Genomic DNA, 12,820 nt, shown 5'->3' with positions numbered 1-12,820 from the left:
GACATCACTCCTGGTTACTGCTCAGGTCATAACCTCCACAAGGCTGAGCCTTGCAGAAACGGCCTCCCAGATGCCTCCATAACACAGTCACATCAGGGAGCAAAAAAATACTGATCAAAACATCAGACTCATATTATCCAGTCTGCTTTCCTCTAATTCTGGATAGCAACTGTCAGGAGAGTTGTCTAGATACTTATACTGAAGTCAAATCGCTTAAGGTAGAGACAGATGCTGTAAAAACAAATGAATTAGTGAAGGTACTAGCTTATCGGTACTACTCCCTGCAATGGCCTTACCATGAAGTAGCTTATTCTTTGACAGTTAGGTCCTTTGTAATATATCTCAGATTCATCTCACCTTATTTTAGATATTAATGCAAATGAAATAATTGAAGTGAAGAAAACCAATAAAAACCCAGGTGCACTGCAGGAATCAATAGAAAGAAATGAGGAGGTCCTGAGATGATTCATTCCTCCTAAAATCTCAGCAGTCCCTCCACAGTGCCTATTTTTCCCACTGGTAAAAGAGGGAGGCTAAAGCAACTACATTCCTCATGCAGATGATTATGTCAGATCTAAATACGGCATCAACAGTTTTCAAGGGAGGGGAGACTGTGCTAAGTAGCTAACTCATTATGGAGGATACAAGTTTTCTGGTGCAGAAAAGGAATACTGAAACATCAGGACAGCAGTAGAGAACTTCTAAATCAGGATCTAAATGTTGTACGCTGAAGGTGTATAAACTGTATTTCCGATGATGCTCCTGAATTACAACACCCAAGTTCTTACAAGGTCTCGTTACTCAGGACTATACAACAGGACCATTTCAAGATTAGAGCTGACTCACGTCCAGGTAACGCAGAACTAGGAGGAACATATGTATGACTCCTACTGATCGCGAAGGCATTAAGTGATGAAGCTGATAAAGCTCCGTTATTTCTATACGGGTACATCACACCACAGAGCCCTGATGCTGCCGCACATAAAGCAAACTGCTGAAGCCCCCCAGACCTAGTAAAGTTTCATGCAAAACTCACGGCCATGTTTAGTACTGAATTAATTTGCTGAGATTAGCCCTGAAAATGGGAGGACAGCAAGGAAGTAATTATCAAAGAAATGCTTCTGCTGGAAAAAATATCCTTACATCTCCTAGAGTCAACAACAGGCAAAATGTTTTGATTGCATCACAGTTTGACTATTCTGATAACTTTTTTTAAATTTTGTTTTAATGTTCACCCTTTCAGCCAAAAAAGTTTCATAAAGCTACAACATAGTATTATTATTTAAAAAAATAAAATATAACCAAATATTTATCACATATAACTGAGAAATAAGATATTTTAAATATAGAGTAAGGACAATTAAGAGCAGAAATGCAACCGCTGTTTCCTCATATTAAAAGTTTCAGGGCAAGCTTTTTTGTTTTATACCTATCTGAAAAGGCAAGCATACATAAGTAATTTCTGGGTGAGATGGGAGTGTGGCAACAAGCTATATTTTATCCAAAAGAACAGCAAAATGCATGATGACCTTTCCTTTAAAAATCATCTGGGGGGAAATATTTACAAAAAATATGCTTTTTTTTTTTTAAATTTAAGACAGTAAAAGACCTCCTTCAGCCCTTCAACAAGTCAGTGGACCCCTGATCAATCATTTGCAGCAGGTTTTTTCAGTTTCCTTGTTTGCACAGAATCTGTTGCTGTACTGTGAGGAGATGAGGAATCAATAAATGGCAAGTCCTTTGGGTCATGTCTGAGAGTCAGTATCCTCCACTGAAGATAACAATAAAAAAGTTTTTAAAAGCAGGGTAAGTAGTGATGTTTTGGGTAAAGGTACATGAGTGCTTAACCAGGCTGCTCAAGATTAATATATTTGCCATAAATCTGTGTTTGCAGAAAGTTTTAACAAAGACACCCTATCAGCAAAAACTATAATTTTGTATAAATCATTGGTTGCTGAATACCCACACCTATTGCTAACATCACAAATTATTTTGAATGTTTAAATGTTTACGGCATTTTAGCTGCAAACAACCCAAAATCTGCACTACACAGCAGGTTAACAAAGCTTATCACAACTACAAAGCTGTGTCTGAATAACGTTAAAATTTGAGAAGCATTGATAACATGGTATTTGCAGTACTTAATTTCAGCATTTTAAATTTAGAGTCTTTTCTGAACAAAAAAGTGCAAGGAAGCTTATTCCATGCCTTATCTTTCTCCACACTAATCTCCTATGCTAGATAAGACTGTTATCATTGTATAAACTGATCAGTCACTAAATTAATCGGAAAATATATATACATAGATCTCACATAATCAGCTATGCTACAAAACTTTCATGGCTATACAACTCTATAAAGAGTTTCAGTGACTGTCCTGTGAAATCTATATAATCTCTTGCTGACCTGGTCAATTGCAGCTATTGAAACTGAGGTCCTGTGTTTGATTTTTTTAATTAAAGAATTTAAAAAAAAAGGAAAAATCTTATTGTAAGAGAAAGCGGGACAGTTTGTGAGGGAAGAAGAATGCTGAAATAACATGGAAGATGTGTTGACAGTGGGGATATAATAAACAACTGGTAAGCTCAAGATAAAATACTGAATTCAATGGACTGAATATCTGCAGAAACCATAACTGTCTAATAGAACGGGGACCGTCACTGCAGTACCCAGCCCTGCACACCTCCGCTCTGGAAAATATTCTTAGCACCTGAAATGCAGCACAGAGTTCCATTTCATTTTAGAAGTAATATTATAAAAACAAACTTGTAACAGGCATTTTTCTTTTCTGGGGTAAAATCCCTTGTGGTCACAGGATTCTGTCTTGAGTTTCATACCCCTGAACATTAACTCACTCAAGCAACCACACAACTTTATTTAAATATACATATTTCCAAAATGAAAAATGGTCTTTAGATTTCACTGTTCAGATTATTTCAGTTACCTGTCAACTCTCAAGAAACAGTAATTTATCTCCAAAGACATCAGATTCTTCACTAACAATAGGCATGCGCTTCATCTCACCTCCAAACCCAGAACTTTTCCAAGTCATTCTTGAAGAGTGTTCTAATAAGTAAGTACTTGGGATTAATTATTTGCCCCTTTAAGAAGGGATTTTCTGTTTCTTCTATAATAATACATTGATATATGACACTGCCCTTATTTTGGTCTGTATTTTCCTGGAGCATAAAATGGCATTTGTAATGTAAGTTACATCTGGTTGTTAGAGAACAGGTTTTTTAAAATGTTTTTAAACCACTTATTTTTAAAAATGTTTTTAAACCACTTTTTAAACACATGCTATGAAGATGATCACCTAGTTTAAAGACTAGTAGGACAGTTATTTTCCCACATATGCTAAATATGTACTGTAAGGTAAAATAGTTTTATAAATAGCATACTTCATACTGAAATAATAATCTGCTTTCCATAGATCTGAATGGTACGATTTATGTAATAATTTCACCCACGTATCCACAATTTATGTCACTTTACAGATTCAAAAGCTAAATTACAGCCATGTTAAAGGTTTACATTGCGACAACTGACAGAGGCTATTTTCTACCTTTATAGATTGGTCACTCCAACAACAAATGAGTTTCAGCAATGAAACACTCCCAAACTCCGGAGAATGATATCTACTTTTACCTGAAAAACACATGTATAATACATGAACTGATAACATACGTACAAGCACACAAATAGAAAGATATTTAACATTTTCAATTTTTCACTTCAGCAACATACCCGCAAAGATCTGAAAAAGCCTAATTTCTTAGCATATGCTTTCATCTCATGCAAAAAGCACAAAGCGTTCAGACAATATACTGTTTGAACATTTATTCTTGTCCTGTGCCAGAGAAGGAAAGGTACACTAAAAATTGATTTTAGATGGGCATATTAAGGCTTGTTCACACAGCAGAAAGTCAAGATTTAACTTGAAAGAATTTGTGTTGTCAATCTAGACAGGACTTAGTCTATAACAGAAAAATTGTATTTGTTAAGTAACATATACTGCCAAATATCCATACCCTGTTTAGGTTTTTATTTACATGTTCTTTGGTTAATTGCATACTGTAAAAATAAATTTAGACTGGCTTGTAAAGCCGAGATTGGTGAACAACTGCCTGTGGGACAATAACGTGAGGAGATTACTTTATGCCACCCTAAGCCAAAAGTCTAAGGGCATTATTGAACAGTCAAGATAACTCTTGTATTAGTAAGGCAACAGTTTGCTTGAAGGGCTGTATTTATTATTGGGCAGGCACATAATGGTGATGAGGGAGATGGGGGAGGGGGGATACGACTGTCTGTCTTGTATTTCTGTTTTTTCAGATTGCTAGAAAATGTCTTTAGAAACTCCGTTGAATGTTTTGCCATCACAGAAAAAACATCCTTGATGTTACTTAACAGTCAACGTTTTGTTTAAATACTTTTGTGGTATTCACCACAACCAGAATAATCCAGTTTCTGTATTTGCAAACTGGATCTGCTCGAAGCTAAAGAATATAATCTTTTTCATTACTGAAGTTAAATGATGTATTTTAGCTTGCAAAAAAAATCCTACTTGAAAGCTAATATTGCCACTCTTCCATATACTTACTGCTTGGTAACTCTCCATAAAAACTGGGGAATGAAGGTGCTACTGCTTCTATATTTCGCCATTTGTTATGCATAGACTCTGATTTCTGTGGACTAAAAGAATATGAAACTATTAAACAAAACCTTACCATACTTCCAAAAATCTTATGTTTTAAGGTAGGGTTGGCTTGTTGGTTTGTTTGTTGTTTTTTTTTTTTAAGGTGGGTATTCTATTATCAATTACTATCAACCACAATTTAGTTTCTCCTCAAAAGTCACTTGCATTCTTTGGCCCACAACTTGGTATTGAAACGGTCACATGTACACAAATACTAAAAAGTGCCATCCATATGCGAAACTTTACATTTGGCTCAAACTTACTATAGTTAACTTTTATAAGTCATATGTGAAGAATATAATTTTCACAAAAGACTTGTGCTGTTTTTTCAGGGAAAGAGGAAAAAGTTCAGGGAAACTAGCAGCTTTAATTTGTAAGTTTCCATTTTTTCCACAGCGTTAAATAATTTAAAATATTATTGTAATACTTGGGATTTTCAGTAGATGGCTACAATTCAGGAGACTAGTGTGTGTATCTCCTGCTCTTCAGTACTTTGCCACTGATTAACTCAGCAACCTAACCCTTGAAGACAAAGGGTATGGACACAAGGGAAAGGAAGTGAAAAACCTCTCCAAACCCTTACACTATCTTAAACTATTTAAATACATCGCTATATTGACCCTGCACAAACTATATTTAGGTGTCATTTAAAAATAATATATTTCACCTTTCGAATTCACTACAATCAACAGTAAGTCACAATATTTTGAAAGCTTTGCAATACTAAACAAGCTCAAAGCTTTCAGCTTGGGAGTTTTAAGTTACAGATACTCAGGAGATCAGGACCCTTGAAAAACTGTGTAAGCTGTCCTACTAACTCCTCCTGCAAACCCTGTGGCAAATTAGAATTCAATATGTAAGTTTTTAACTTGAGCATTCCGTAGCTTTCGCTAAACCAACTGCTGAAACAGATGTGGCTACATACTGTAATTTTAGAAGGCAAAATGGACAAAATAGCATTTACCTAGTTTCTTTCAAATTTTTAATTACACGAGTACTTTATTTTAACAGCTCGTCATAGCAAAGAAAACTCATTCCAACCCTGAATATGGAGTAAATGATGAATAAGGATGTATCATATAAAAAGAGTTAATGAATGAACACAGATTAGAATGGTTCCTTCAGACCCCAATTATTTGCAGGAGGAAGAGGTGAAATGAAGGCTGAATCCTTAGATGGTGGCAAATCATCCGAGTCTTATTCCTGCTATGCTTATTGCTGGGGAGGGGGGAAAGAGGGAAGAGGGAAGGGAAACTTCACAGGAAAGGGGCTTTTTCCCCCCTAGGTGGAGAGAGGGAGGTAACTTTGCATACACATAATTGGTTTTGAGGAAATACAGAAGGTATAGATACATTCAGAGAGCAAAACTTTAATTCTCAGACAAAAAGATAACATTATCACATGAAAGCACATCATGTATGAAACCAGTGTTTATCTTTTTAAACAAGCATCTGAAACGTGAATATCCATTGCCTCATTGGTATGCTCTATTTGGCTTGGTCAAATAATGTTGAGTGTGCTATTTTTCCTTTAATGCTGAAAAAGCATTTAGCCAATAAATTTGTTTTGAGTAACAAATGTTATTTGTGATGGTTCTCCAAACCTAAGGGCTGATGAGGCATTCATTCCCAGTAGCTGCCATTATTACTGGGGAAGCTGTACTTTAGATAGTGTAACTAAGACAGACTGTTGTCTCATGTTTTATTTATCACTGGAGCCAAGGGTTTCATGGTAAAGGAAGTATACTGCTTACAGAGAGTGGAAGTTAAAACAGCACAAGTGTGCTAATGCACATCTCAAAACATGCCTGAAGAGACCTCATTATTCTACTTAAACTGTGAGGAAAAGAATGATCTCTGGAAAAAACAAGGTGTGAAGCTGGATAACTCAAGTCCTTGTTCCTTTGAAAAAAAAATTCTTGCATCAGTTCTCATCCACTAATGATAAAGATATTTAACTTTATCCCAATCACCTCTTATTCAAAGAATGTCCTATAAAAATGCTCTAGAGAAATAATGTAAACACTATTGCAAAAGACCACGTTAAGTGTCATTTTTCACTTTTTAACCACTATAAAGGAAGAAAAGACTCATAATGAAAAGCTTCTTACCTTTCCGTTTCACCTGTAACAGCTAAAGGTATATTAATTATCCTGTTGATTAGAGCTATTCTGCTAAATAAGAATACTGTTTCCAGTCCCTTTGTTCCATAAACATTATTCTCGGGTCCATCCTTCTTTCCAGCTTGTCCTTCAGTTGCAGCAAGGTACATGTTTGATAAATCAAGCACTCTTTTTGAAACCAAGTTGATTACTGCACGTTCTTCTAGCACACCACAATCAGTACATTTCCATCCTGGCAACATTAGTGATAGGTGGTTTTCATTTGACACAAGTCCAAAAGAAACAGGACACTGAAGCCTCAAGATATCCAAGTGTCTAACACAAAGATTGTCCATTTCTTTATCTACACCCCACGGTAAGAAACATGACAAAAGCAGTTTAGCTGTATCAGTGGTGGCGTTCACGTCAATGTTTCCTGATGGCTGCATTCTAATCTTTCTTGAACTCTTCATTTTTTTCTGTCTTTTCATGCCACCACTTCCTTCCACAGACCTGGCTGTGTTGTTATCCCTACAGACTTGGTCTGAACAAGCAGTTTCTACTTGCCCATCCACTGGATATACGGAGCCAGAAGTTTTCTTTCTTTTTAATGTCAGTGCCCTTTTCTCAGTAGTACTTTTGGCTCTTTCTAGAGTGTCACAGTTGTGGAATGAATTTGATGACTTTAATCCATTGAGTTGAGATGACAGAAGTAGTTCCTCCAGTTTTTCCAGATCAAATAAGAGAATATGAAAGTTTACATTGTTCCATTTTGTCTTAACTGGTAAAATAGTAAAGGGCTGTTCGATGTGGCTGGTATCAGTTAACTGAAAGATAAAAATTAAGTGTCCAAATGCAAATCCATAGTACTGTAATTTTCAAGATATCAGCATAGAATTGCATATGGAATAGAGCAAATCTATTAGCTTCATTAAGTTCAACTTAATTATATTTATTCACTTCTTACTAAGGTAAAAGTATTTTCTTCTAAATAGCTTAAGATACACAGAGATATATGCATATAAATACAGACTTCCTAACATCTTCATTTATACAGCCATACTGTAAGATTACATATATCTATGCCAAAACTCTAGGCTGGTATTTCTTCTGCTGGGTTTCATTTTAGGCTGAAAGGCTTTTAGGAAGGTTTTAAAGAATACATCTGTTTGGGTTTGGGACTTTTTTGTTTGTGTTTTTTTTTTTTTTTTTAAAATAAAGTTAGGGAAACAGATTCTATGATGTTGCAAAATTCTTGCAAACCTTGAGAACCTGTAGCCTTACCTTGTAGCAATTGGTAATGTCTGAGATAAAGACTATGCCTTTTGCCATTTCAAAACATGCAAAATTAAAGCTACTTAATTCTGAGTAGTCTCACATACTTTATCAGCAACAAGAACTTATGTAATTAGATCTCCAGTTATAAAATTAATTACCTTAGATGAAAACAATTGAGAGAAAGACCTCAGAGCTACTAAGATGTTTGTGAACATCTGAGTTCACGTTGTGCCACCCTATTTCCAACCTGGATCTTTCTAAAATTCCCCATTCTTTTTCACCAACTTTAAAGGCCATTCACAGCAATAGATTTGCAGAGCATTGTTTCAGTTCCACATGCTAATGTGATAATGCTAATGTGCTGGTATAAAATACACATTTGATTACTGCTGTTAATAAATATCCAAAGAAAATAGTTTATGAATCCCCCTAAAATCTGGCAGAAAAAGATTTGAGAACAGCTACAGTTACTCACAACTTTAGACTGACATATTAAACTATGATAACAGTAACCTAATGATGAACTGTAATACAGCATCAGCTGAACAACATGAGGAAATGTTCAAAGCCTTCAAAAAATTTTCAACTCAGTTTTATTCTCGTAGTTTCATTCTTTAAATGATAAGTCATCAAGAACAAAAGTTTTTATCTTTTAGAATTAGAATTATTTTGCCAGTGTCCTTGGCATAGGGTAGATACTATGCTGTGACAAGCTCTTGAGGAGGAGATGTCTTCGGACACATTAAAAAAATCAGCTCCTTATACAGATATCACAGAAGAACTTACCACACAAATGCCTGCCAAATACAATCTGTCCTGGACATTAGAATCTTAAACAGAAGGTAGTGTAAGCATACAGAAAGAACACAATATTTGAGAAGATAAACTAAGATAAGAAAGTCTTCTCTATTAGGAGAAAATCTATAAATCACATACTCTAAGTAGAACCTGTGGAAAGAAGTAAAGAACAAGAATAAACACAAGAATGAAGAAAAATATTAATATAAAGCCACGTGAATGGAGGATATACACAGGCAGGAATAAGATCCTAAGGATGAAGAAGTCAAGAGAGGGAATTTCCAAAATCCATCCTGTAGCCTTTGGGATATTTCTATACACAGAAAGCATTCCACATTTACTTTTTCCCCTACTGCCAGTATCCATGAACACTTCATGAGAGATGCACTGTCTTGGCAATCCGTGCCAGCTAATTTCTGAGAGTCTTTAAGGAGAGGAAATACAGCAAGTTACCTCAGATCTCATATTCCAGTCAAGATCTGCTTACAGGAGTGGATTTCCTGCCTTACACATCTGCAAATTCAGAAAAAAACATTTCACATTCCTGCTGCCCTTTTCCCCATACAACTTTCTGTGCCTGTGTATTCCAAGCATGACAGAATTTTTAGGACAGAGCTTCCACAGGCTTCAGAAAGCAGGAAAAACATACTAGTAGGAGCACAGTAGAGTATCAGCCTCCCTTGCTGCCTTCTTACTCCTTTTTTTTCTAAAGAGGTCTGAACCTATATACCATCCAATGAAGAGTCTGCAATAATACTACTACCAATGAGAGTTAATCACAAATATTTAAATTTTAAAAGGATGATCTTAATTTTTCAACAAAATCTATTTTCCTCCTCAATTTTAGTTTTTAGCTGCATTTTAAAATATAAAATAAAGTCTGAAACAATAATTCCTTTCAAGCAAAAAAGAGAACTATTTTGTAAATATGGACTCTGGGCATTATGATTATTTTCTTTTTTTTCCATAGGAAATGCAATATTACATAGAATCACAGAAATAATTACTGGAAGGAGGTCGTCTCATCAAACCTCCTGCTCTACAGATTTTCACGTCACTGATTTTTATGAAACTGCTGGTATTTCAGGATTCATTTTCTAAGGAAAAAGCCCGTGACAAATATCTAATTGTAATTTGGAACAAAAATCCTATTGCTTCTGCATGCGATTAAAAAACATATCAGAAACTGAACTAAATGACAGAGTTGAATCTTTAAGCATACTAAGTTTCAATTATAAAGACAAAACGCTAAATTTTTATCTGAGAGAGAAACTCCAGATGAGTTTGTGGAAGAATAACTACTTTCTTTCACAGGCATCACCATGCTGCACTACCAAGCGACATTCCGTGAAGGTACTGGGAGGATCATCCCACAGTAAAGTTAAGTTATGAGACCATGACACACCACCTTATATCAGAATCCTGCTGTATCTATTAAAGAGGTATTTTTTACCTCCAAGGGAACAGCAGACATGAGGGAGTATAAATTCCTCATTGATGCTTTTGCCCTCTTCTTTAAATGCTTACGACTTGTACATATGTTTTTATTGTCCTGCACAAGCCCATACTGTCAGCGCCGTGCTCAGTCTCGCTAGTTCACCTTTACAGGCAAGCACGTACGAGTAGAAAGACAGCAGCAAGCAGCAACTTTTCACTCCAGTGATACTTTTGCAATCATGCCAATTTCCATATCACAAGTGATATAGGCTTTTCTAGATCAATATGTTAGTTTTAATTTTCTTGTGATAATTAGAAACATTCCACTAAAAGAACTGTTCCTGTTGAAAATAGCTGAATCTTAAAAGAAACCATCAAGTATTAGTAAACAGGCCAACAGCTAGCTTTACCTTGAATGCAATGTCAATTCATCTTTCTCAAGCCCACTCCTTACCTAACTCCTTTTACTACAAGCTATGATTTTATAGGATTAGCTATGTTTAAACTATTAATATTGTAGTTACAAATAACACAAAGAAAAAATTTGACGTTCTCTAACCTATAAGTTATTTGGCTATTTGGTTGTGGCTAATAATATAATTTGGCTTTCTGTTATTCAGAGAATGATGCTCCCACCAGATGAAGATGCACTCTAAACACATAACCTTAAAGATCTCCATAGGGACTCGTAAGTAAAATATAACTGCTTGTTCAGATTTTCTTTTTATCCCTTTTTTTCCTTTTTAAAAAAGGATACATTGTAGTTAAGCACTAGGATTATTTTAATATTTAATTATGCTATTTCCTAATACATAGTGAGAACCCCATGGAATGCAAACACTGGAACTCACAAGTTAGCTTTGACATTAATAGAAACTATTATTTGGCCTAACATTTTCATTTTCTCTGTTCTATACGTTTATATTTGGTTCATTAATATTTAGAAAACTTTGGCAAAATTACCAAAGGAAAATAGTTGAGGCATCTGGTGATGCTACTACATGTGAAGTCACAATAAATGTTTATTGGCAATATGAAAGCTTGTTGACATTGATCCTAAAAGCAGCTACCAAATCATCCTAGCGCTCTGCCATAGGCATTTCATTCCAATGAAAGAAGGTGGACATCTAAAGCCCTAGACATAAAACACTATTTAGGAAATATGGACAAGCTATTCTTTGTAAGAGAAGATGACAGAAAACAGAAGGAAATCCATAAAACTAACTATGAACTAGAGAGCTGAGAATAGCATTTAATGATGATATTGAAAAAGCAGATTAACAGATATTTACATTCTGTACTGTGCCTTTCCTGAAGTTCCAGAAGTATTTCACAAAAATAAATCCTACGACATTCAGATAAATATTGCCATTATCTTTAATTTTTTTCAAATGTACACATTAAGAGTTTAGTAACTCAGTGTCAAAAAGCACACTAATAACAATAGCAATAACAAAGCATGATTCATCTCTGAACCACACAGTCCAACTTTAAGGCCACCCTGTTGCCAGCACAGGCTTTAGTAATGAAAAGATCCCTTTTTCCTTTTCTGACAAATTTTGCTCAACTCAGACTCAGTCATCACAGGATTGTCTTTTGAACCCTAACTGCTTAAGCAGATAGTACTGCAGGTATCCAAATATCAAGCCATTCAAGCCTTATTATTCTCCCAGTGAATTTCAAACTTTCATGTCAAAAAAGACTTTAGTAACACAGAGGCTTCCTTCAATTCTGCAAGTTAAGTGATCATCACACTGCTGTGCTGAACACAACCTACAGATTTTGATAATCATCCTTCTGAAAGTACAAAGGCATCTTTTCTAGTTTACCATTGCTAGTTTTAAATTTTATTTTTGACACAGCCAACTTTCTGATTCCCTATTTATAGGTCTCCCCTGACCACCAATGCTCCATCTACTGTTGTTGTTTAGCTGAAAAATTGCAAGGATTTTTTAAAGTATTTATGTTAAAAATTTTCTGGAAGTTATTATAGAGAAGGCAAACTGTATGACTTTTCACAACATCAGTAATTTTATGCAATTTTTTTCCAAATTATCTTTGTCTTCCTTGTAATTGTCCAAGTGTATGAATCTAAAATAAGTGTAAGTGTTAAGGTCTTCTGCTGCAGTCCAGTTGTGGAAATCAGCAGAACGTGCGACCTTTTTTGTGCATCACTAGCAATGAGTCTAACAAGAAGTTACTCTGAAGGAGGTGTGTGTTAGTCAAGAAAAAATACTTTAATAAGAAAAGTCGTATTTTCGCAAAGTGTAAAACTTGTCATGCTCAGGGCTAAACCCAGGTTTTTATTGTCATGATACAGCTTGCCACTTTTGGTGTGAAGCTGAGAAGCAGGAAGAACTGTATTTTGTATATGCATGTGTTATCTCAAAAGTAATCTCATAGCACCATCAGCGATTGCAGTTACAATATTGACTAGTCCCTAACCAAGACTGATAAGTATCACGTGAAGCTTCTATAACTATTAGATCTTAATTTAAACATTTCAA

The 12,820-nt window shown here is 35.2% G+C and overlaps 1 protein-coding gene across 5 annotated transcripts in view; it reads right to left on the bottom strand.

Annotated features, from left to right (window-relative positions):
- WDR72 (WD repeat domain 72) overlaps positions 1-12,820 on the bottom strand; it is a 105,829-nt gene that overhangs the window by 45,412 nt on the left and 47,597 nt on the right. For all 5 annotated transcript variants that reach the window (XM_010311983.2, XM_075764721.1, XM_075764719.1 and 2 more), the window contains 3 exons: positions 6,810-7,627; positions 4,604-4,695; positions 3,566-3,648 (listed from right to left, as the gene is read on the bottom strand). In XM_010311983.2, the coding sequence (XP_010310285.1) occupies positions 3,566-3,648; positions 4,604-4,695; positions 6,810-7,627 (993 nt within the window). The remainder of the gene's footprint in view (positions 1-3,565; positions 3,649-4,603; positions 4,696-6,809; positions 7,628-12,820) is intronic.

This window comes from Balearica regulorum, chromosome 12 (genome assembly GCF_011004875.1).
Source record: "Balearica regulorum gibbericeps isolate bBalReg1 chromosome 12, bBalReg1.pri, whole genome shotgun sequence".
In the NCBI taxonomy this organism is placed as follows: Eukaryota; Metazoa; Chordata; class Aves; order Gruiformes; family Gruidae; genus Balearica; species Balearica regulorum.
The sequence above is the reverse complement of the archived record's forward strand: the minus strand, read 5'-3'. Positions and strand labels throughout refer to the sequence as shown.